Source organism: Phodopus roborovskii, unplaced genomic scaffold, assembly GCF_943737965.1.
Source record: "Phodopus roborovskii unplaced genomic scaffold, PHOROB, whole genome shotgun sequence".
NCBI lineage: Eukaryota > Metazoa > Chordata > Mammalia > Rodentia > Cricetidae > Phodopus > Phodopus roborovskii.
This window is the reverse complement of record NW_026126480.1, coordinates 54,215,594-54,241,798: the sequence shown is the minus strand read 5'-3', so window position 1 is coordinate 54,241,798 and position 26,205 is coordinate 54,215,594. Positions and strand designations below refer to the sequence as shown.

The 26,205-nt window shown below is 43.4% G+C and overlaps 1 protein-coding gene across 1 annotated transcript in view; it reads left to right on the top strand.

The window, feature by feature from the left end:
* Window positions 1-26,205, top strand: part of Pacs1 (phosphofurin acidic cluster sorting protein 1) — a 122,028-nt gene that overhangs the window by 88,784 nt on the left and 7,039 nt on the right. The window contains 17 exon segments of the mRNA XM_051193625.1: window positions 5,206-5,295; window positions 5,925-6,050; window positions 8,754-8,898; window positions 9,356-9,447; window positions 9,528-9,608; window positions 11,657-11,716; window positions 12,577-12,737; window positions 13,052-13,145; window positions 18,065-18,145; window positions 20,865-20,980; window positions 21,113-21,248; window positions 22,134-22,238; window positions 22,607-22,713; window positions 23,346-23,500; window positions 23,657-23,767; window positions 24,302-24,404; window positions 25,157-25,199. Coding sequence (XP_051049582.1) covers window positions 5,206-5,295; window positions 5,925-6,050; window positions 8,754-8,898; window positions 9,356-9,447; window positions 9,528-9,608; window positions 11,657-11,716; window positions 12,577-12,737; window positions 13,052-13,145; window positions 18,065-18,145; window positions 20,865-20,980; window positions 21,113-21,248; window positions 22,134-22,238; window positions 22,607-22,713; window positions 23,346-23,500; window positions 23,657-23,767; window positions 24,302-24,404; window positions 25,157-25,199 — 1,806 coding nt within the window.

Below are 26,205 nucleotides of genomic sequence, written 5' to 3'. Positions count from 1 at the left end.
CCAGGCACAGATGTCATAGTACATCCACTTCACACTTGGTCTACAGGATCAGCTTGAGCCTTCAACAGTGCAGAGAGAGAGAGAAACAAAGACACAGGGCTCTCACTTACTGACCCACCTTCCAAATGCTCAATGTGGTGAGGAGTCTCTGGTGGGATTCTTGGACAATGCACCAAATGTTAGGGTCCTTGGAGTATTGCACAAAACAAAGACAGCCACTCACTTAAGCAATCAGCAAGAGTGTTGTTTATTCCAGCATATTGGGGTCTGCAAAGCCAGATAACAAAATGGCTTTGACCCTGACCAGAGTTTGAAGGCTTCTTTTTAGGCAACCAGGATGTGGGGGTGGAGGAGGTTCAGTTGTAGCTCTATAGCCTTACACCAACACCACTGGCTTCCTTAGGTATGTGCACATACATATACACCTAACTAAAAGTGATTTTTTAAAAAAAAAATATTTTTTTTGAGACAGTCTCATTATATAGCTCTGAACATCTCATACTTAGAGCAGGCTGGCACAAACTTGCAGAGATCCACCTGCCTTTGCCTCCCAGGTGCTAGGTACTGGTATGCAACCATGCCCAACAATAAAAATAATTTTTTTAAAACTTCACATTTTTCAGGTTGAAGAGATGGCCCACCAGTTAACAGCACTTTTTGTTCCTCCAGACGAGCTGACTTCAGTTCCCACGTGGTGGATCACAACCATCTTTAACTTCTGTTCTAGACAGTCTGATGCCCTCTCTTGACCTCCATGAGAACCAGTCATGCACATGGTGTACATACATACATGATAAGAAAGCACTTATACACATAGCACAGGCTTTCTCTGTGTAGCCCTGGCTATCCCAGAACTTGCTGTATAGACTAGAATGGCCTCAAACTCAGAGATCTGCCTTCCAAGTGCTGGGATTAAAGACATGCACCACAACCTGATCTAAAAAAAAAAATTTCCAACTTCAAAACTTCCATCACCCCTGAGGAATTCCTCTATGTCTTAAGGCATAGTCTAATTCCATTTGTTTTTGTACATAATTCCTCCAAAACCTGTGAAATGCTGCTAAACACTATAGGTTGGAAAAACAAGTATGTGAAGTGACAGTTTTCAATGTTTTGTTGTCCTTTCCTAGTGTCCCAGTGTTCAGGGATTGTTTCCTTTGCCACATGCAAACAATATGGTTATAGTTTTTAACTTTCTCAGCTGCTTTTGCCCTTCCTAACATTAATTGCTCTTGCTGAAGGAAATAATTTCATTTCCTGATTAAATATTTGACATTCTGTAAAATCTGTGATTGTACCAAAAATCTTAAATATCCTAAATGTTTTTTTAATATCCTAAATGTTTAAGTTCATTTATTTCCAAGCAGCTGAAAATAATCACAGATGTTACTGCATTCATCTTTGATCACCTGTTCATTGATTTATTTAGTTAATATTGACTGAGGTTTTATTATATATTGAGCATGGATTTATGCACAAGTGAGGCAATGGTTAATAAAACAAAAATCCCTGCCTTTAAGGAGCTTTCCATTCTAATTACATAGCAATATTAAAAATGAACTCCCAGGCTGTAGAGATGGTTCCCTGGTTAAGAGCACTGCTTGCGCTTTCAGAGGTCCTGAGTTCAGTTTCCACCAACCTCATGGTGGCTCACAACCATCTGTAATGAGATCTGGTGCCCTGTTCTGGTATTTGGGCATATAAACACTGTATCATAATAAATAAATAGAATTTTTACAAAAAAAAGATCTCCCTAACACACTGTTTGAGAATATTAAGAGTCAAAAATCATTTCCACAGTAATGCTGTGGTATTATTTGTCATTCACCCTGAAAGTACCAGTGCAACCATGAGTGAAACTCTTCATGCTACAGCCCACATGAACACCTATATAGTCAGCTTTCCATCACCCTAACAAAATATGAGATTAGAGGGAGTAAAAATGTATTTCTACTCACCATTTGAGAGATCTCAGTCCTTTGTGGGCCTGTGGGTGTAGGTAAGGGAGAAAGCTACATACCTCATGGCAGCTAGAAGGGAGAGGGAAAGAAAGAGACTAAGAGACAGACCTCTTCAAGGGCACACCCGACTCCCTCCTACCAGACTGTTCTTATACATACTATTTTTAAATGCTTTGTATTTAAAATTAAATATTTTGGTAAGGAAAGAGATGGGTCGGTGGTTAAGAGTTCTTTTAAAAAAAAAAAAAAAGTTGTTACTTTTCTTATTTTTATTTTATGTATGTCTGTATCGTGTGTGCAGTACCCTCAAAGGCCGGAAGAAGGCATTAGCTCCCTTGGAACTGGAGTGGTGGATTTGTTAGCTGCCATGTGTGTGCTAGGGATCAAACTAGGTCCTCTGAAAAAGGAGCCAATCCTTTTACCATTAGACCATCTCTCCAACCCCTAACAAAGTGGTTTTTTGTTATTGTTGCTGTTTGGTTGTTTTTGTTTCTTGAGACAGGGTCTCACTATGTAGCCCAAACTGGCCTGAAACTCTTTAAATATCTGCCTACCTCTGCCTTCTGAGTGACGAAATAAAAGACATGCAGAATAAACATAGCATATTGTCTTAAATAACATATTTATTGGACTGTAATTCAGATTCCATTCAACTTACCTACTTGGAATACACAACCTGAGGCATTGCTACAGTATTCCCAGTGATACAACCATCAGCACATTGTCATCACTCCAAAAAAGAAACTTCACATTCCTTAACTGTTATCCTTACCAAACTGTCTATCTTCCATTCCTTTCCCTGGGCAACTACCACATTTGGTAATTCACACCACAATGGGGGCTCCAAAGTTATACAGACAAACCCTGTCTCGAAAAACAAAAACAAACAAAAAACCCAGCAAAAACAAAACAAAAACCCTCATTAAAGGGCAGCGGTGGCACATGTCTTTAGTCCCAGCACTGGGGAGACAGAGGCAAGCAGATCTCTTGAGTTTGAGGCCAGTCTGGTCTACAAAGTGCATGCCAGGACAGACTCCAGAGCTACACAGAGAAACCCTGTCTCAAAAAACAAAAACAAACAAAACAAAAACACCACAGTGGGAGCGAGAGGGTGAGAGCTACAGACTAAGGCAGGAAAATTGAGTTTTGTGTTATCCTGGGCTATCAGTAAGGACCTGTCTCAAAAACAAGTATTTTAAAATAATAGGAGCCCAGTTTGAAAGACATTAATATTCATTAATGAGTATTTTTATGTTCTGTAATGATGCTGTGGCATTAAACACTTTTTCTTCTCTACTGAAAATGTACTGTAGGGTAGGGAAATGGGGATGTGGGGAGATAGTGCTTGCTGCACAAGCATGAGGACCTGAGTTCCAATCCCCAGCACCCATGTAAAAATCTAACATAGTGATGTTGTACCTGTAGCACCAGTGTGGTAGGGGCCAGAGACGGGGGTATCAGATTTCAGGTGCTTGTTGCCTGCCAGCTTAGCTCCAAGTTCAGTGAGAGATACAACCTTAAGGGAATAAGGTATAGAATAATAGAACAGGACACCTGATGGCCTCCTCTAGCTTTCATACACATGTGTACACACCTGTGCATGTACCACACAATACACTAAACACACAAGCACATGCATACACAATTTTTTAAAATTAAATTTAAAAAAATTATAAGTGGCTTAAGAAATGGCTTAGTAATTAAAAGCACTGGCTACTCTTACAGAGGACCTGGGTTCCATACTCAGTGCCTAGCTGGTGACTCCTCAGTACCAGGGGATCCAGCACCTCTTATGGCCTTTGCAGTCACTGCACACACATAGAACACAGAAACACATGCAAGAAAATACCCATACACATAAAATAAATTAAAAATAGATAAATAAGATTTGAGTATTAAAAATAATCCTGAAATTGGACCCAAGTTGGTAGTGTCCTACATACTTCAGGAAGCCATTTTTGGGACTCATGGAAACTAAATCTTTGTGGAAGAATAGAAAGATGAGAATAGTCATATAGCATGCTTGAAAGGGGCCAGACCTAACTGTATCTCTCTTGTGTGCTGCTGACTACACCCTGTTACCTACATGTGCAAGTGCCTTTCAGCCATCTTACCATCCAGATAGTGCATTGTGGTTTTGTGGTTTGTTTTTTTGCAGTACTAAAGATAGAACTACACCCCCCCCCCAGTCCAAGAGAGTATATTTGGGATAGAAAGTATTTGTGTGTTGAAAGGAGTGTGTGTACCTGCATATGTGTGCACATGTATGTGTGCCAGAGGACAACCCTGGATATTGTTCCTCTAAGTTGCCCACTCTTAATTTTTTAAACATAAGATTTCTCTGTTCGGTGGCCTAGAACTCTCTTAGTAAGTTAGGTTGGCTATCAGAAAGCCCCAGGGATTCTTCTGTTTCTGCCTCTCCAACACTGGGATTATAAGTACACACCACTATACCAAGCTGTTTTTATGTATGTTCCAGGGTTAGAACTCAGGTTTTCACACCTGTAAGGGAAGCAGAAGTTTTTACAGTTCTTAACAGCATATATTTAGACAATCAAAGTTGATTATGTGAGAAGAAAGAATGGCTTCAGCAATTCCTTCAAATAGGTGAGGAAGGAGGCTAGTCCCGCAGCAGATGGGAAACATGGGTGGTTGTCTGTGACAGAAGGGAAAGGAGGGTATGTGAGGACAGGGGCCTGGGGGCAGGTTAATGAAGTAGGAGCTGCTCCAGCTTTTTCAGTGAAGAGAATCAAGGTTAGCAGCGTTAAGGAAATGTTAGGGTCAGATGTTAGGGGAATTGAGGAGGTATGGTTATATCCTGTAAGAACAGAGATTACAGAGAATGTACTTGAGACATTATGGCATGGTTCCTAGGCAATGCTACATACGCCACTTAAGATGGAAGCCATAAATTTTGTCAGCTCACCAAGCTGAGTTATGTTTCTATGCATGTCCATCTGTTACTGTTGGATCTAAAACAGTCTTAAGGGCTAAGAACATAGATCATTGGTAGGGTCCTTGCCTGGCACATCAAAGCCATGATTCCAATATTCAATACCACAAAAAATAACAATAAATAAAAATAAAATAATTATAACTTGCCAAATAAGACAAGCAGAACAAGAGTAGAAGGAGGCCTGGGATGGGGGCACTTATAAAGGCTGATTTTCTTACAGCACAGTAGCCACTTTTTTATCTGATCTTTTAGTGACACAGCTCTGACAGAAGTTTTTCTTGGTTTCAGGGTTCAAAAAGGATTCTTCGTTCCAATGAGATCATCCTTCCAGCCAGTGGCCTGGTGGAAACAGAGCTCCAGTTAACCTTCTCCCTTCAGGTCAGAATTTTCTAAGTCTTTCAAGTTTTCTAACATGCTACAACAGTCTAGTACTCAAATAGTCTTGAAACTTAGGCACTTTTTTCTCCAAAAACAGCCAGAACCTACCTTCAGTAGGAAAGAACAAAAGCCATCTAAGAGCTGATGGCTAACTTAGAAGGCCTCCACAATCCCTAAGGCAGCTCATGTAGGGTGTACTGGATATGCTGATGAGCGGTGTGCTGAGGCCCAGTCTCCCCGTACATGGCCATATATGATTAGCTGCTATCCATTGAGCCTCCCACACTTGGCCTTTCCTCCTCTCTCCTGATCTGAATCAGTAAGAATAGAGCTCACTTCTACTTCATGATTGTGTTCAGCCTTCTCTCTTCATCCCTTTTAGAGCATCTCTCTTGTCATAACCCCTGTGACCCTATGTTGAAGCACCAGATGACAGAGAAAGAGGAGTTTCTAAGCCTGAGTAGACCCTACCAGCCCCTCCCTTTTTGTTGTTGTTTTGTTTTGTTTTTTCTTTCTCACTCTGAATATTCACTCTTAGAAGCAAACGAAACTGCAGCATATGCCTCTAAGGACCTGAACCACCAGGGTCCTGGTTGCTGATTAACCATCTGGACTGTTTTGCTCTTCAGTACCCTCATTTCCTTAAGAGAGATGCCAACAAACTGCAGATTATGTTGCAAAGGAGGAAGCGGTACAAGAACCGGACTATCTTGGGCTATAAAACCTTGGCTGTGGGACTCATCAACATGGCAGAGGTGAGCAGAACACACAGTCTTACACTGCAGGCCTCAGGTACATTGTCACCCAGCAAATGATTTCCCCAGCCTGCAGGCAGCTATTTATTTTTTCTTTATAGATTACTTATTTTGTTGGAAATTCAGTAACTAGCTTTAGTAATTACTTTCTCTTATACAAAAGTTTTTTGCCTTTTAACTTTTTTATCTTCATTTTAGTCTTAAGATTTATTTATCTTAGCTGGGCAGTGGTGGTGCACACCTTTAATCCCAGCACTCGGGAGACAGAGGCAGGTGGATCTCTGTGAGTTGGAGGCCAGCTTGGTCCTCAGAGTGAGTTCCAGGGCAGCCAAGGCAACACAGACAAACCCTTTCTTGAAAAAACAACAACCAAAATGTATTTCTCTTATGTATATTAGTGTTTTGCTCAAATATATGTCTAAATCATGTGCCTCCTGGAACTGGAATTATGGATGGTTATCAACCACCATATGGGTTCTGGGAATTGAACCCAAGTCTGGTTAAGAACATGTGCTCTTAACCGCTAAGCTGTTGCTCTAAGCTCCATTTTTCTTTTAAAATGGGTCTTACTATGTTGCCCCGGCTAGGCCCAAACTCCTAGACTCAAGTGATCCTTCTACTCCAGCTTCCCATGTAACTAGTACTGGAAGTGCATCACCAGGACCACTTCTAACTTTAATATATAGGTAGGTAGCTAAGTATGTATGTATGTATGTATTTTTGTATGTGTGCCAAAATACTTAACTTGATAACATATTGCTGTCGTTATATAGTCTCTCTGTATATTTTGGCTATTGTTTTTTGGAGGGGGTTGTTTGTTTTTTGTTGGTTTTGATTTTTGTTTTTTATAAGATCATTCTTCTTTATAGACAATCTTACTTAATGGTACAAAATAGCCCAAACGTATCTTGTCCTTGCCCTGGCCCAGTCCTGGAATAGGATAATTTTCTCAGGCTTCTGGGGTGTTTTAGTGGAGAATAGTACTTTAAAAATCAGATAGTTGTCAGGTGTGGTGTGGTAGCACATGCCTTTAATCCTAGCACTCAGGAGGCAAAAGCAGAGAGGCAGGTGGATCTCTGTGAGTTCAAGGCAGTATTGGTCTAAATTCCAGTACTGCCAGAGCTACATAGTGAGACCCTATTTCAGATTAAAAAAAAAAAAGATCAGAGTACTAGCAGTACTCATGTCCCCAACAGGGATAACATTTTTGCTGTCTTTCAGCAGAAAGAACTAAGAAGCTAGGAAGTGCATGTATACATGAACACACATGCCCTTACCTGTGTGTGACCGTTTCTTATTTATTCGTAGCTGTTCTAACCCAGAGCATACAGCGGTTACTTCAGTTCCAACCCAGTAGCATGGGGCCTGATCTTGCATTTCTTCCTTTCAAATTCCTTTCTAACAGAAAGAAATAAATTGGTTTTTAAAATATATAATAAAAAATGTCAAACTGAGCCAGGCATTGGTGGCACATGCCTTTAACCCTGTCTCAAAAAAAAAAAAAAAAAAAAAACTTTCAGTACAGTATAAGTGAAAAACAGTTGACGTGATGGCACACACCTTTAATCCCAGCACTCAGGAGGCAGAGGCAATCAGATCTCTGTGAGTTCAATACCAGCCTGGTCTACAAATAGTGAGTTTCTAGACAGGCAGGGATAGGTAGAGAACCTGTTTCAAAAATACTAAGTGAGGCCAGATGGTGGTGGGGCATGTCTTTAATCCCAGCACTTGGGAGACAGAGGCAGATGGATTTCTGTGAGTTAGAGATCAGCCTCCACAGAGCAAGTTCCAGGACAGCCTCCAAAGCTACAGAGAAACCCTGTCTCAAAAAAAACCAAAACAATAATAGTAAGTGAAATAGGGAAAAAATGTTATGGTTCTGATATTGTGTATGTGTCTTATGTGTCCTGGCCCCACCCATCTTCCTGCCTTCTTGAGGTTTGATAGGGGGATGAGGGACTATAGGGAGGAATTAATAGCATCATCCCACTCTTCCAACTGGGTCAGTCCCTGCCATTTCCCTGTTTTCTGCCTCTTTTATTCTCATTGCCAGACAGCTGACCAACCATGCATATAGGCCTGACTTTACCCAGACTCAAAAGCTAGTATCCATGTAAAGGACTTAATTTAACATGGAGCCCTAGAGATTAGCAATCATTTTCAATCTCAAGCCTCAATTGTTGTCTTTAAATACTTGGCCCTTCTAGAGATAACTGTGTTGTTGTTGTTGTTTGTTGATTTAAATTGCCAGGTTTAGTATCACTAAAGGGTTAGCTAGAAGCAACTGGGAGATTTTTTTTTTTCATTTTAAGATTTATTATTTTAAAATTATGGGGGTGTTGTAGAATGTGCACATGTGTGGAGGTATCTAAGGAGGCCAGAAGAGAGTGTTGGATCACCTGGAGCTAGATTTAGAGGTGTTTGTAAGTCACCCAAAATGGCTACTTGGAGCAGAACTCGGATCCTCTATAAGAGCTGCAGGCACTCTCAACCACTAAGCCATCTCTGGCCCCTGGAGATAGTTTTTAAAGTATGTCCTTGAAAGCAGTAGGAAAGAAAGGCAGTAGGCATAGATTTGGAAGTGAGAAGGAAAATACATTAGCAAAATGTTGTTGCCTTTGGCTCACATGTCACATGGGTTTATGATAGTGACAACCCTGGCACTAGGTAAGTAAGGTATTTGTACTATTGCTTTGCTTACAGGTAATGCAACACCCTAATGAGGGTGCTTTGGTGCTTGGCCTGCACAGCAACGTGAAGGATGTCTCTGTGCCTGTGGCAGAAATAAAAATCTACTCTTTATCCAGCCAGCCCATTGACCATGAAGGAATCAAGTCTAAGCTGTCTGGTAAGATGCAAGCAATGGGGCTGGAGAGATGGCTCAGTGGTTTAGAGCACTTGTTGCTCTTACAGAGGATCTGGGTTTAACTCCCAGCATCCACATGGTGGCTTACAACCATCCATAATTCTAGTTTCCAGGGATCTGTCACTCTCTTCTGACACCCAAGAGCATCAGGCACACATGAGGTGCATGTGTATACATGGAGGCAAAACATTCATACACATAGATTTTTAAATTTTTAAAATGCATGTGCAGTATCAGTGCATTGACCTGTATCTTGGGAAAGCTGAGTAAACCATACATGAAATATGCCCAGGCAAGAGAAACTTAGAGATCTCTGAAGTAATGTGTAACCATGACTCTTCATGTGGCCCTTCCTTCTAACCCAGTCCTATTGATTACTATCCTTGAAAGTCACTTGGATCAAACCAGAACAAGTTGCTTACTAGGATGTTTGTTCTAGATCGCTCACCAGATATTGACAACTACTCCGAAGAGGAGGAAGAAAGCTTCTCCTCAGAGCAGGAAGGCAGTGATGACCCCTTGCATGGGCAGGTAACTTCCTATGGCTCTTTTGCATAGTGTGTGAGAGGTTTCTTGAATTTCCCAGCTCATTCTGTTTCCTGCCCTCTCAGGACCTATTTTATGAAGATGAGGATCTTCGGAAAGTAAAGAAGACTAGGAGGAAACTGACCTCAACATCAGCCATCACTAGGGTGAGCTCCCCAGATTCAGGGCATGGTACAGCTCTGATTCTTGGTCTAAAGTAGGTGGGAGTGAGTGGTACATTAAGACCTGTGGGGTTTTTGAACCCTGTCTACTTGAAATCACACTCTCAATATCCTAATACATCCCCAGAATCCCTCCTACTACCCACTAAGAATCAGCATGTTAGGAACCTTGTGGTACACAGAATGCTATAGGCCATAGATTATGTAGAATCGAAAGAAGGCTATAACTGTTTTTTCTAGATCTTAAAACAATCCAGATATTTCTTTAAGGAGTACAATGCCTCAGACTTTCTTCTCTAGATGATTGCTGCAAGTGACGCACTGGCCACTGTGGAATGAGGCCAGCTCTCTAGAATATTTATTGCTGTGTTGGAGTAGTACTTGAGAACTGCAGAAACTCTGGATTTGATAAGATTCAATTACATTAGATATAGTTCTTACCCCTGGATCTATACCCTGGAATCGACAGGGCTTGGATTATATATCTCCTAACTAAGATTTCTTGAGCCCATATTAAAATTGGAGTCCTGGACTGAGTAACCTGGAGTCAGTAACCTTTGGCTGATCTAGGAGCCCCTGTACTCCAGAGAATTAAAGGGTCAGAAATATCAAGAGCTTGTAGGAGGAAAAAGTCTCATTCTGGTTCTTTTAAGTGCAGAGCCAATCTAGGGACTGATACCCTGAAAGTGAGTTTTTCTCATTTGGGGTGAAGTTAAGGCTAGATTAATTTCGAAGATGTATCCTCAGCCTCTGCAATCAGAGTTCATGAGACTTACGAGAAAGCCCTCAGGACTGCAACCCTAGTTTCTTCTTTGTATCAGTGGCTCAGGAGCATAAGAACTGCTCCCTTTTCTCAGGTTTTCAAGCATTGTAAGGAGGGCAGGTCCCCAGAATCCAATCCTTCCTCCTTTAAACTATGAGAAGGAAAACAGCTGTAGGACCTTCCCAGTTACTGTTTCTTCTTCTGAGCTTTTATTTTTCCTGCTCTGCAATCATAAGAAGTTCCTGTTTTCTCCCCTAAGGATGCCTCCTGAGTTTCCTAAATCTCCTGTCCTGTGGCTTTTTCCATAATATCACCTGGTGTATAACCAGAGATCAGTGATATTATCCATCTCCCAGAGGCATTGCTGGAAGCTGTAGGCTTTCCAGTTGTTTCTGAACACTTGGTGATGGCCCTTTATTTTGTGTCTCCTTCTGCTCATGTACAGTCTTCTTTCCCCACCAAGCACTTTGTTCTCAACAATGACCTTGTTATGTCTTAACTTCTCTGTCGATATGAACTTGAGTTTCTTCCTTGTTGGTCGTGCCCTTCCCACTACTCCCATTCTTAAGTGCAAGTCAGTTGTTTCCATTCCCACATGAGGGTCTGGCTATTCAAGGCCAGAAATATGTGTGACCACAAACTAAGCCTGGTGCCTAAAAAGCAGAATGAGAGAAAGGGACCAGAGAGCCCAGACTGGGCCATCAGTGCACTCCAGTGTCTGGAAATATAGTCTCGTCTTAACAAGTAACTATGACACAGCAGGGTGAGTAGATGACATAAGGCAGAGATCTGCATAGGAACAATCATGACACAAAGGAAAAATGGCCTCTTCTGGAAGTGTCCATTGCATGCTGCGGGAACAGAGATAGAAAGACTCCAGAAGTAGGCTTGGTAATTAGGTGGGTTGGTGATGCTGCTTCCTAAGCAAGAAGAGGACAGATGCCATTCTGAGATGTTGAGCAAGCAGGTACATGACAGTCCCAGCTTACCTGGATATGCCAGACAGAAAAAGATGGGCTAGAGCTGCACCTCTGGAAATCACTGGGGTACCATGAGGGCCTTGGGGAACATGAGATCTCCATTGAGTTGCCCAGAACCCTGGGAATTACATTAGCATTTGCCTCTTTCTAGAGAGGTTTTCAGTGAAAATGCAGCTATCAGCTGTTTTTCTTCTCCTGTTCCTTTTGAGGGTAAGCTCCTGACACACTCTCTTTAATTGACTGCAGGTAGATGTTACTTGAGAACAATTTGTATATTTTTCCCCCCACAGCAACCCAACATCAAACAGAAGTTTGTGGCCCTCCTGAAACGATTCAAAGTTTCTGATGAGGTATGACCCCTTACTTGCAGTTTCACACCTAAGTCCTGTGTAACCACTAAGCATCAAGATTATGGAGTCATGATTCCTACCCACTTGCGTGAGAGAAGGCAACTGGAGAAGAGTGCAGTTTCATAGTATATAAAACACAGTCATATCCAATTATTAGTTAATACTCAGTTCTCTGGTACAAGGCAGCAATGTCAAATCTAGCTGTTTAATTTTTACTTGTGATGTGTCCTCTTTGATCAGCTCTTGATAGAAATCTCCTAGACCCTGGAGATCCTGGCTTCATTCACACAGGCTTCTAAGTAAAGTAAAAATGAATAAAGATAGAAAATGTTCAGAAAGGGTCTTTGTCACACTGTGAGCTGCAAAGAAAAGCAACTTGTATGTGAGTTCGAAGGACAGAGCAGAAGATGGATTAGCCTACCAGACCTGGGTTTTCTTGTGTGATTCCTTGGGAGGCACATCAGCATATCTCTTCCTCCTGGTGCCAGCCCTGGTAGAGATATTGATAGTAACTGATAGGGAAAGTAACCCTACCATGCCCCTGCTCTGGAGTCAGACCGTGGAAAGGACACAAAGAGCCAGGTGGTGGTGGCACATGCCTTTAATCCCAGCTCTCAAAGGTGGATCTCTGAGTTAGAGGCCAGCCTGGTCTACAGAGTGAGTTCCATGACTACACAGAAACCCTGTCTCAAAAAGCTTGATACATACAAAGGTTTCTCTACCATGACTCTGGTATGTCCCTCTAGAAGGAATACTGAGAGTGCTAGTTGACAAATGGCCTAGGAGACAGGAGTTGTTCATCTAACCACAAGTGTTAATAAGAAGAGCCCCAGATTCATAGATCTTTATTTTGCTCACAGGTGGGCTTTGGGCTAGAACATGTGTCACGGGAGCAGATTCGGGAAGTGGAAGAGGACCTGGATGAACTCTACGATAGTTTAGAGATGTACAACCCCAGTGACAGTGGCCCTGAAATGGAGGAAACAGAGAGCATCCTCAGCACCCCAAAGCCCAAGCTCAAGTGAGGCCCAAAGCTCCTCCCAGGCTTCCCTTTCCCTCCATCATGATGTCCCTTGCATCCTCTCTCAAACTTCATTCAAGGAATTAAGACTTTTTGTTGTCTCCAAGCGTCTCATTCTCCTGGTGGAGATCAGTGTTTTGCTTTAAATAACAAAGCCCTGATAGGAGTCTCTGGAAATCCCTTGACCACCTTTATAGGTGTCCTCAAAGCCTCAGCTGCTGATCTGCCTGGAGCACTGCTCTGTTCAGGCCTTGTGACTGCTTTTCTGCACTGCAGGCTGAGCCACTGACTCCAGCTGTGCTTCTTTGCTGCAGGCCCTTCTTTGAGGGGATGTCGCAGTCCAGCTCACAGACGGAGATTGGCAGCCTCAACAGCAAGGGCAGCCTCGGGAAAGACACCACCAGCCCTGTGAGCAGACTAATGGTGAAAAGGGGTGGGAGAGGGATCTTGTCGTCTTGGCTTCTCACTCTGGGCTCTCTGCTTCTCTGAGTGTGGCTCCAGCCTTGCTCCTCTGAGCCCTGCCTGGGAGCTTAGCAATTCAAGAGTAAAGATTTCTTTCATTCTGGTCCAGCATAGTATAGAACCATTTTCCTTGTCTAAGAACCCTCCCCTCTGTGAGGTAGACCAGAGTGTAAGACATAATGCATGCCATTTGGACAGGGAGTAGTGATTCTGCCTTCAGGCTATGAAAAGAACTATAAAAGGACAAAGGGATCTGTACGTTGCTGGTTAGAGAACTCAGGGGAGATCAATAAAAGAATGTACAGTTTAGGGAGCAGGTTTCTATTTGCCTACTGAGCAGAAGAGCGCTATTTGCTGTGGCTCCCAGCAGCTGTTCATAGGTGGGAGCCTGTGGATGCCAAGCCTTTCTCGGGCCTGTAGAAGAAGCTATTTGTACCTTTGTTCACAACTAAAGGCAAGTGGTCACCATATATAGTTTTAGAACTAAGCTCTGGTGTTCTGTCAGGTCCATGTTTCTCTGTTGATATAGAGAAGCTGAAGTTGTCCAGTTCTTGCTGCCTTGGCATCAAATGAGGCACAGTCATTTGTTTGTAGAGGAGAGTACACATCTTACCCTGCAATGGCTATTAACTTTGAGGAGATGAGCTGAAAGTGCCATCTGCTGAAAAGCAGTCTAAAGCTGGCCAGGCTCCTGTCCTTTGTGTGCCCCTTCTGGGCTATCTCAGCAACCTTTCTCCCTTCTGCCACCAGGTGGAGCTGTCTCCCAACTTATCTCTCTTCATTATTAAAGAGCAGCTGGTAGCCAACCCCACCAAGAACTTTACCACAGTCAGTTCCTAGTAAGAAAGTGAAAGAAGGAGAACCATGGCCCATATTAAAAATTACCCTATGGAGAAGCTTCAGCCTGCTACTTGCAAATCTCCATTCCAGCACTTTTCAAGCATGTTCATGTTGGTCTGGAGCCAAGAATGCAGTATTTAGTGTTCTGCTAGCAGTGGGGAATGACTCAACAGCTTTTCCCCACAGGGAGCTACCAGATGATTCTACAGAAAGCCTCTGTCTATGTGGATAAGTGATTGACCACTAGAATCACTTAGAGTAACTCTGTGGGAAGAAGCATAGGGCCTGCTTAATGGATGGGCACTGGACAGTGTTCTACAAATAATAAACAATGTGCTGCTGTGACAAAGTATAAGTAAGGTGTTAGCCAAGCCAATGACCATGAAGCAGTAAGCACAGAATATAGCATGTACTGAATGTTGAATAAATGCACATGACTAAGGCAGCAAGAGAAGCTGTTTCATATGAGGGAAAAAGCATTTCAGCATTGGAAGAAGTTGGTGGTGTAGCTAGTGTGTTAGGCCCTTAATTTGGCTAAAACAAACAAGCCTGGCATGGTAGTGCATACCTTTAATCCCAGCACTCAGAAAACAGAGGCAGGCAAACATCTGTGAATTCGAGGCCAGCCTGATCTACATAGCAAGACCCTACCTCAAACAAACAAGGAAACAAAAACCCTTTAACTGTGAAGAGTGGGTTTTCCAGAGCGAATCTTGACTCCATCTTCCCACTGACTTGCTTCTTCTCAAGACTGTTTCCTCATCTGCAAAGCCTCCATGGAAAGCACGTGCTCTAAAGGCCATGCTGTGAGAGGCCAGGCTCTAAAGGGAATGCTGTGAGATCCTGTGTGTCAGTCTTTAGTGGGGTGTGTGCTGATTGAACCTACAAGAAGTATAATTCCTTAGCATATTTCACTTTTGGAGTCCCAAAATTGATAGACTATGAATGTCTTATTCCCTTGGCCAGACCTCAGGTTTGCTTTGTTCTCCTGCTGAGGTTCTATTTTGAAGAGCCCATATGTCTTGGTGTGGGTGTAGAGCTGTAGAAGGCATGTTGAGATGGTAGAACAAGGCTATGCTCATGCTCATAATGTGGAGTACTTCGGGTAGATTAGGGAAAGGTGTGATTATTAGATCTGGGGGCTCTGCACCTCTTGTTTCACCTTGATAGCTTCTCATCCCTGTTGCTTAGCACTGTTAGATTTTTTTTTTTTTTTTTTGGGTGGGTGGTCATGTTTGGAGTAGTTACAGATGATTTTGAGTCATGGTATGAACGTCAGGAACTGAACCTGGATCCTCTACAAGAGCATCGAGTACTCGTAACTCTCAGTCAATTCTTCAAACTTGTAGATTATTCTTAATCTTATACTTGTAGGCACCAAACATTTAGAGAATTCAGTTTATTACTAGAACCAGAAAGGATTGCTGCTGATACAAATTGTGACAGAACAATTTGGTTCTCTGTGCTGGGAAGAGTATAAAGCCTCATAGTGAGTGCCTCAGGACATCTGCCCAAGATACAGTTAGCACAGACTGCCTGTTGCTGTAGTTACTGTTTCATCACATTGTCAGCAATGGTGTTAGAGACTGGTACTTCATTTAACATATATGCACATGCTAATGTCATTGAGCTACACACCCAGACCAGCCCTTCAGATATTATTTGAGCAGGAACAGAAACTTGGAGCTGAAGAGATGGCTCAGAGGTTAAGAGCACTGGCTGTTCTTCCAGAGGTCCTGAGTTCAATTCCCAGCAATCACATGATGGCTCACAGTCATCTGTAGTGAGATGTGGTGCCTTCTTCTGGCTTGTAGGCATATATGCAGGCAAATTACTGTATACATAATAAATAAATCTTTTAAAAAAAAAAAAAGCTGGGTGCTGGTGGCACACACCAGCACTCGGGAGGCAGGGGCAGGCGGCTCTCTGTGAGTTTGAGGCCAGCCTGATCTACAGAGCTAGTTTCAGGACAGGCTCCAAAGCAATACAGAAAATCCTGTCTTGAAAAACAAAAAACAAACAAACAAAGTCAGGAATTTTGTTCATTTTTCTTTGTTACATGCTTTAAGACAGCACCTGTAGAGGTGGGGAAATAGATTTCCCCAAATGCTGCAACACTGCTGTGAAAACAGCACTGTAACTAGCTGTTCAGTCATGTTCCTGACCCATTGGAAATTTATGCTGAGCTCCCTGAATGAGCTACTCTAGATCCAACTAAGCAGGGCTTTTTCTGGTAATCTAGACTGCTGATATCGGTTAATGGACGTCATGCAAATAAACTATCTGTACAGTGTAGAAGCAGCCTGTCCTGTATGGCTGTGAGTCATTACACAGATTGTGCCATTTCGAGCCTTGAGCTCAGGTGTGTCAAATTTGTTTTGCAAATGATTTTGAGCAGTAGTTCCCCACCAGAGATGGTTTGCTTCGAAGAAAACATTTTTCATTGATTGAAGAAATTTTAACCTGACAGGAGGGCTACTACTAGCATCCAGAGATTCAAGGCCAAGAATGCTGCTAAACACCCTGCAGTGTACAGATGATACAGCCCTAAGTGTCAGTCCAGGTGGAGAAACTCTGGATTTGAGCGTAACATAGCGAAGCTACTTTTGTAGTGCTTGTTGGTTATTCAGTGGTATCCTGAACTTAATTACCCTGTCATTTCTGGTTGTAGATATTACACACAGAGAGAAAGGACTTTGAGTGGTTGAGATTAAGTGGGATATCCTAAATATTTTCTTCCTCCTTTGGTTCCTTAGAAGAAAGAACTCTGAGACCAGTGCCTCACTGACATCTGCACCATGTTGCCTATAACTGTGGCTTTGATGCTTGTGTAGTCAGATTATTAGCAAATACAAGTAATGTGATCTGTGTCTGCTTTAAAACTCTTCACATTTATGAGAAATACTAAGAAGACAATGAAGAATTAATTTATACCAAAAGTTTCACACAGGGCCTTCTTTTGCTGTTAAAAGGTTTTCCAGATTCTTCTACCAAGCAAAGCTTTTAACTACCATTGGTGCCTTTAGTCTCAAAATGGAAGTCCAGAACTGTGAGATTCTCTCTTCTGACAAGCAGAGACAGTGCCATGTGTCCCTTTGAAACAAAACTGTTAGACTTTTACAGATTCAACAGAAAGTCACCTAACATTAACCCCCCTGTGCCCTACATAACTGGTCAGAATTTCTGGCTCTGAGCCATGCATGGTAGCACACACCTTTTATCCTAGCACTCAGGAGGCAGAGGCAAGTGGACCTGTGAGGTTTTTTTTGTTTTTTGGTTTTTTTGTTTGTTTGTTTGTTTGTTTGTTTTGTTTTTGGAGGGGGAGAGTTGTTGTTTCTTTTGTTTTTGTTTGTTTCTTTGTTTGTTTTTAAGATTTGTATTTGTTGATTATGTATAGTGTTCTATACAGATTTCCTTACAGATGGTTGTGAGCCACCATGTGGTTGCTGGGAATTGAACTCAGGACCTCTGAAAGAGCAAGCAGCCTGTGCTTTTAACCTCTGAGCCATCTCTCCAGTCCGGATATGTGAGTTTTAAAGGCAGCCTAGTCTACAAAGCAACAGCCAGGGCTATGTTGAGAAACACAGAATTTCTGGTTCTATACCCGTGTATCATTTACTTAGTGATTTTTTTTAAATGTTTATTTTTAATTATGTATGTATGTGAGAATATGCATTTGAGTATAAGTACTCTCAAAGGCTAGAAGAAATATTGGATCCCCTTGAACTTGAGTTACAGGCAGTTGTGACTACCTGATATGGGTGCTAGGAATTAAACCCAGGTTCTCGCCAGAGCAGCAAGCGCTCAGTGAGCCATCTCTCCAATCCTGAAACAAACTGGCCCTTCTGAGGCTTAGTTTTCACAAAAGACATGCCATCCCCTCTCAAAAGATGAAAACCTTAAAGGCTAATGAAGTTGAAGATGAAGTGAAAGTATATTAAACTTCTTGGGGGACCTAGTAAAATATAGTAGAGTGCTAGATACTTGGATTAGGGGTGATTAATTATTACTTTTTTTTTTTTCAGATGGAATTGGCTGCTCTAGAAAAAGTCAAATCTACTTGGATTAAAAACCAAGATGACAGCTTGACTGAAACGGACACTCTAGTAAGTATGGTTGCTTTGATCATTTCAGATCAAATTTTTAAATATGGGGAAAAGCCAGGTATAGTAGTGCACACCTTTAATCAAGAGACACAGGCAGAGGCAGGTAGGTCTTTGTGAGTTTAAGGCCAACCTGATCTACATAGTAAGTTCTAGGCCAGCCAAGGTAACATAATGAAATACTGTTTTAAAATAGATACACAGTAAGAGAGAGAGAGACAGAGAGACCTTGGAAATTTTGCCTTAATCTGTGGACTTGTTAATGTCCTGTTTCCTTTCCCCTGAAATCCTTACCCATGCATTGGAACCCATCCTTGAGACCAGGTCCTCCCCCAGATTTGTAACCTAGAAATGTCCCATTCTGTCCTAAGTAGAACTGACTAAATGCTAATTTGTGTTTCTCACCATCACCCTCATTTCTTTTGAAAGACAACATCCAGTGTCCTGGGAAGCTGCCCCTTTTTCCATCTTTGTTGCCGTCTCAGTATTCAGGAAGCTCATGGTGTTAAGTCTCTGAGGGTTACTGGTCAGCTTCTTTTTCCAGGAGATGCTGGAACTGCCTAGAGGTGTAGGCCAAAGGCCCACAAAGTAGAATTCAATCAGTTGGGCATCATCACATAAGCCTTTAACTGTTTACTGTGCACCTGCTAATGCTGAGCACAGAGTATACAAAGGTGCCATCAAGGTCCCTCCCCAGGGGAAGCCACCTGTACAAACCTGGACAAGGCTCAATGGAGGCCCTGGGATGCAGACTGAAGATCCTGAGTTGGCTGCACTCACAGGATACCTGGAATCATACCAAATGAAACAGGGAGCTAGACGCTGGGTGGCAAGGAGAGGGACATTTACAAAATGCCATCTGACACATGAGCCACATTGCAAAACCTTCTAGTGGTTGAACTGAGTCTTAAGAGTATTTAGGCTTATGTTTCCTATAGTAAATAAGCACTACATTGCTCTTGTTGAAAAAGATAAAGCATTAGGTCTATCTAAGATTACAACCTACTATACCATTACTTCTTCATTCACCAATAATTGAAATAATTCCTTGCCAGTTGCTTGCCATATACACACAGCCAATACAGTATGATCTTTCCAAGAGAAAATTTCAATCATGTTACTTCCTGTCTCAGACTCTCCAGTGACTGACCAAATCTCAAACTGAATCTTAACTTACTGTCCAGGAAAGTAGGCAGATACCCAAAGCATGAATGCCATAGAATTTACTTATCCATGTAGAAATCACTATACTTGATAACTATGGGAGTGGAAAGAGGCAAGTGGTAGTTCAGATGTACTGGAGTGCTGTTTTGATTTAGTTAATGGTCCCTGGGGCTCTATTTACATTAAAATTCAGTTCAGGCTAGGAATGTAGCTCAGTGGTAGACTTCTTTTCTAATGTGTTTGAGCTCTTGAGTTCTAGCCCCAGCACGTACAAATCCAGGTTTGGGGCGAGGGATATAACTGTCTAATAGAGTGCTTGCCTAGCATGCATAAAGCCCTGGCACTACATAAAACTGGATGTAGTTGTGCATGCCTGTCATCCCAGCATGCAGGAATTAGAGGCAACGAGGATCAAGAGTTCACAACTAGACTGGGATACATGTGACCTTATCTTAGTCTTTATTTTATTTAAGATTGAAAACTTTGTAAAGTTATTCCTCAAGGAATAAATTCTTTAAAAATTGAAAGGGTATGAGCCAGGAGTTGGTGGCACACACCTTTAATCCCAACACTTGGGAGGCAGAGGCAGGCCAGTCTCTGAGTTCAAGGCCATCCTGGTCTACAGAGCAAGTTCCAGGACAGCCTCCAAAGCAATACAGAGTAACCCTGTCTCTAAACCCCCCCCCCAAAAAAAAAAAAAAGAAAAAAATTTTTGAAGGGTATTTTAGTTAGTTTGGTTGTTTTTGGTTTTTGAATTTTGTTTTGGGGTGCAAGGGGGGAGGGGTGGATATGAAGGGACAGGGAGATGAATGAGATTATGGGAACAGGATGCATGATGTGAAACCCACAAAGAATCAAAAAAAAAAAAAAAATTGAAGAATTGAAGGGTAGGCAAGCAGATGCAAGCAGGTTCTGATGTGCTTGGAGAGTGGTACTTCAAGAGGTAGGGGGTGGGGAATTGACTTAGGAAAGTGATCCAGGGATCAGGGAAGGCTTCAGAGGCCCACTTAAATGCGGCAGAGCTGTAGATACAATCCTTATGTGATTGCCATTGTACTTCCGGAAGGCAACCTGGTGTGAGCAGGCAGGACAGTCTAAAGTAGAGAAGGCAAAGTTCTGACTCCAGAGGGTGGAAAGAAGAGATGAGCCTGAAAGAACCAAGGAAGGTGAGGTAGATAGGAGCAGCATTCCAGATGGGAAGGAAGTAATGATTTCAAGGCTCTTTGGCCAAGGTGAGAAATGTGGGCAAGAACCTCAGAGCTACAAGCCCTACCCTAATGAAAAGCTAAAGGAATGCAGGTCCATCCGCCTATCATCAGTCGCTCCCTCTCGGCGGATACGCTACTTACAGGTCTGGAGGGTAAAAATAGAAAGGAACACATGGTATTCAGCAAAATGGGAGGTGATTAGAATATTAGAACTATAGCTTCACTCACATGCTTCCAGGAAAATGATGATCTTTGAAGTGAAGACAAATTCTAGCAGGGCTCTGAGGAGTCTCCTGCACAGTTATCAAGTAAGAGGTAACAAGAATTCTGTGTCACCTTTCTTGTGGCAGGAAATCACTGACCAGGACATGTTTGGAGATGTGAGCACAAGTCTAGTTGTACCAGAAAAAGTCAAAACTCCTATGAAGTCCAGCAAAACAGATCTGCAGGGCTCTGCCTCCCCCAGGTACTCCAGAGAGGAAGGAAGCAGGTAACACAGACCTGCAGCCATACTCAATACCAATTACATATGGGAAGGAGTGGTTGGGCTGACATGACTTTTTGGTTGGGTTGTTAACCTCCTTCCTGCTGCCATCAGCAAGGTAGAAGGGACACACACACCCCGGCAGAAGAGGAGCACTCCCCTGAAGGAGAGGCAGCTCTCCAAGCCCCTGAGTGAGAGGACCAACAGCTCTGACAGTGAGCGCTCTCCTGACCTGGGGCACAGCACACAGGTAATCTTGGGTTCCTGGCAAGATCACAGCCCCTCTCTTGGATTTCAGTCTGTTTGTTTCTTGGATGGCTAGGTGGTGGGAAAGGAGGGAAGTTTTTCTGAGGATACCACATTTGTTATCCTCTGCTAATATAGAGGGCCCAGTGGTAAACAGGGGAAGGAACAAGGACTGCTGGCATTGTTCCCCTGCCAGAGAGCTGCCATGGTTATTCCAAGCTCTTCTTAGCCTACTCTTGCCTGAGGGTAGCTAGAGAAGATGTGAGCACAAACCAAACCTGGGAAGTAAGTCCTTTCTGTAACGCTAGTATCAGAGCCAGGGCAGCAAGTAACCCAAGCTGGTTACCATTCTCCTAGAGTTAACAGCCAAGTTTCCCTGATAAATACTGTGGAAGGACAAAATTGGGGTGGTGTGGCTTCCTAAATTTGATGCTATCACAAAGCAGCCAATGAAACTGAGACTGGAATAGCCTGACACCTAGGGTGAGGTATTGTCCTTCCGCTTAATCGCCTTTCCTGAAGTGCCTTTGTTTCTGGGACAGTGGGCCCCATATGGTGCCTGCTGCCACTCTTATTTTTCGCCCCACTGTCCTTGCTGCATTCTCCAAGCACCAGCTCACTGCTGTCATCCTCCACCCTGCTATCCCAGAGCCATGCCCTCCATTGGGGCAGCTTCCTGGCCCCACAGACTCCCCAGAACAACCATTGCTGTGACTTTACTCAGTCTATTAGTGTATTCTCCAAGGACGGTGATCTTTCTCTTTCTCATCTCCATTTTAGTCTGATCAATGGGAGACTGTCTCCACAGAGCCTTAGTTATCCTTGTGCCAGGAATTTTATCTACACCCACCTCCCTGGGCATCACCCAACCAAATAGTTGTTTCTACAGATTCCAAGGAAGGTGGTATACGACCAACTGAATCAGATCCTGGTATCCGATGCAGCCCTCCCAGAAAATGTCATCCTGGTGAACACCACAGACTGGCAGGGCCAGGTAGAGCATTAAAGGTCAAGGGGTAGGGGGGTCTATAGATTCTCCCTGTGTGTGACTTGAAACAGCACACGAGGAAGCAGGAGAGTGACTTCATCTGCCATCCACTCTCTGCCTTGTAAGACAGTGTGGTTCCAGAGATGCCTGGACATGGGTGGTATTTGGGACTTTTAATCCTCCCTATTTCACAGTCAGCATGTTTCCTGGTCTGTTTTACATTTTGCTTACGTATAGCCAAAAAACCTGATCACTTCTGCCCAGTGTTGGTCAGAGATTCAGAGCTCTGCAGCTCAGTCTGGGCCTTGCCTAACCTCTCCGCATCTGTGGGGGAGTGCTGTGACTACCTGTATCCCTGCTTTCCTCCCCTCTAGTATGTGGCTGAACTGCTCCAAGACCAGAGGAAGCCTGTTGTATGCACCTGCTCAATAGTGGAGGTCCAGGCCGTGTTGTCTGCCCTGCTCACTAGGATTCAGCGCTAGTAAGGGCTCTGGCTTTTCTTCTTACAATGTTTTGTGGTTCCTCTACCTCATCTTCCCACCCTGACTTCTAGCAATGGTAATACTCTCAAGCCAGAAAGCTGCAGCTTTAGCTCGTACTTAAGAGACAGTCAGCAGTAGTACTCCAAGCCCCTAGAATATCAGCTCTTGAACCTCAACCCCTGCCGCCTCCACACTGTGGACTTATGTCTCACTTTGACATGCCTCATCTTTCTCTTAAACCCAAGAAGAGAATCCAGGGTTCTCAAAATATCTTAAATTCCTTCTCTCTATGGTAGCATTCTGCTTTTTGGTTGGGATCCTGTGTTTTCCTCTCCAGGGCCATCTGAGGGAGGCCTGGTGTCCCCTCCCATATGACAGAGCAAGAAAATTACAGGTGTCTGGGCCTAGGCTAACTCTAGTCCCCACAAGCAACACTTCCATCTTGTCCCTGTTAGCCACAACCTTCTCTATAGACAACTGCCTACCCTCTTGAGTAGCACCATAGCTTGATGCCTCCCTGTAGCATTTTGTTCCTGTGGCTTTTAGAATGTGTGAAATCAGAGCTTGAGCCCTGCCCTGAACAGGATCCTGAAACCTAAGTATGGTATTTGTATACCCCCTTTCTCCTCAGCTGCAACTGCAACTCATCCATGCCAAGACCAGTCAAGGTGGCAGCTGTGGGCAGCCAGAGTTATCTGAGCTCCATCCTCCGTTTCTTTGTCAAGTCCCTTGCCAGCAAAACACCGGACTGGCTGGGTTACATGCGCTTCCTCATCATTCCCCTAGGTAAAGTTCGGCAGCATTCAGGAAAGCTCTATCAGAAGACCTGTTCATGGGATGGGAGTTGGTCAGGGAAACTAAAGGATGGACGATGGCTGGAGATAGCTGCTTCCCCTATTCTACCTATTAACCTTTTGTTCTGTCTGGTTTTCCCTCTGCCAGGTTCTCATCCAGTGGCCAAATACTTAGGCTCAGTGGATAGTAGATACAGTAGCACCTTCCTCGATTCTGCCTGGAGAGACCTGTTCAGTCGCTCAGAGCCCCCAGTGTCAGGTATGGACCCCTAAAAAAACAAACCCAAGGAGTGAGGCTCCTGGTTCCCCAATACAGCTGAACAGAGTGAAGAGCAACCTTCTTCCCAATGCTATAGCTCTTAGCCTTGCCCTTACCACTTTCCGATTGGTATTCATTAATGGAGGTGTACCCTGTGTGGCCCTTTCCTTAGGATAGATAGCTTCTGCCTGCATCTAAAAGTAAGGAGATCATGTGACTTGATGTGTGGGCCAGCTCTGCTTGTAGAGATGAAATAGGCAATAGGGAGTGCCACTGGTCAGTCTGTTGTTGAGTGAGTGACACTGTATCAGCAGGGATCCCAGTACCATCCACTGGTGATACTAGCTAGCATCAGCATTCAGCTAAGGTCAGGGAGGATTCTGCTTAGGTTTATGAGTCCTTTGTCTCACGGCCAAGAGGATCTTGGAATCCTTTCTTCTTCTCAGCTCTGAGGGCCCTGGCTTGGGACTTAGGAGGGTCTGTGTGAGGCACAGCACACATGAAATGAACATGTCTCTCCTGGCTTTTCTGCAGAGCCACTGGATGTGGTGGGTCGTGTGATGCAGTATGTCAACGGAGCAGCCACGACACACCAGCTGCCTGTTGCCGAAGCCATGCTGACCTGCAGGCATAAGTTGTAAGTCTAACATTGGGAGTTTTCTTAAAAACATTGGGGCAGCTGGGTGGTGGTGGCGCACGCCTTTAGTCCCAGCGCTCGGGAGGCAGAGGCAAGTGAATCTCTGTGACTTTGAGGCCAGCCTGGTCTACAGAGCTAATTCTAGGACAGGCTCCAAAGCACAGAGAAACCCTGTCTTAAACAACCCAAATAAATAAATAAATGAATGAATGAATGAATGAATGAATGAATGAATGAATGAATGCAAACATATTAGGTAGCCAGGCAGTTGTGATACACACTTTTAATCCCAGTACTCCGGAGCGGAGACAGGTGGATCTCTGACGTGGCCAGCCTGGTCTCCAGAGTGAGTACCAGGGCTACACAGAAACCTGTCAAAAAAAAAAAAGGGGTGGGGGGTTAGTTTAGAGGAAACTTTTCCACAATTCCTTTTTCTGTCATAGAGGCCCTGGGAGATGTACATGTCTTTTAAAGCCTCCATGCATGTTGCTTCCTCCTTGCATAGGCATCAGTTATTTTACTCCCTAGTGATTGAAATCAGCTGGCAAATATGAGTAGCATTGTTTGCAATGTGCTCTTTGCCTCTATTCTGTGCTCTCCACTCTGTCCTTAATGAGTGGCCACCCTACAGTGTGACAGGAAGCTGTAGCTGTGTGTTCTGGATCCCATTGAGTAGAACACAGTGTGGGAAGCTTATTTCTCCAGCACTCTTGCAAACCCACTAATTATAAACCTTTCCTGTTTCCCAACAGCCCTGATGAAGACTCCTATCAGAAGTTTATTCCCTTCATTGGTGTATGTACTTGCTCCCCTCCTCCAACCCCAGCCTCCCAGCCGCTTTTTTCCCTTCCAAATAAGAAATGGCTGTATGTGGTGACACACACTGTTAAATCCACAGCAGGATCTCTGTAGCAAAGGCAGGCCTTGAACTTGTGATCCTCCTGTCTCAGCCTCCTAAATACTGTAATTATAGAGGGACATCCTTCCCCTAATCAAGAACCATACCCAGATTAGTTATTGATGTCTCCAAGTCCTGAACTTAAGTTCTTGTACCTTTGGAGCTCAATCCACAGTATGGCTTCTCCCAGCTCAGAGAAGAGGAAGTAACCTCAGAAATAGTGAAACATTGGCATTCTGAGAAGTCCAGAACCAGCCATCTCACAGGGATGACTTTAAGGAAAAGCCTCCCTGATGTAGATTTATATATTATTGAATTCATGAAATTCAAATGAATTTATCTTGAAATAAACGAAGAGTCTTGTGGGTGCCTTTGGTTTTTTATTTAGCAATGATTGAATCTGGGGAACCTAGGAGTTCCAAAAAGCCAGAGTGTTCTACAGAGGTTTGAAAACTAATGTTCCCATTCAGAAGACATTCTGATTTCCCTTTGGAGTTGACTTCTCTCCCTTAGTCTTGAAGATATCTCACGATCTTTATAGGAAAAAACTAAGCAGACCTGGGTTTAACCGTCCCCATCTTGATTACAGGACATCTTGGGGAGATAAGCAGGCTAACTCTGGCCTTTCCAGCCACCTAGTCAGCCAGTCACTGCCTGCTTACCCCTTAGAAAACTCCCATAGTCACATTGGCAGTTCAGATTCCTCCTGGTTGCCACCCAGACTGGCAGTATAACTGCTTCCTTCATGAAACTGAGGATATGAATTGTCAGTCACTGGCTGTCAGAGCCAAGTGAGACATTTAAAAAAAAAAAAAAAAAAAATTGCCTTTAATCCCAGCACTCGGGAGACAGAGGCAGGTGGATCTCTGAGTTTGAGGCCAGCCTGGTCTACAGAGCAAATTC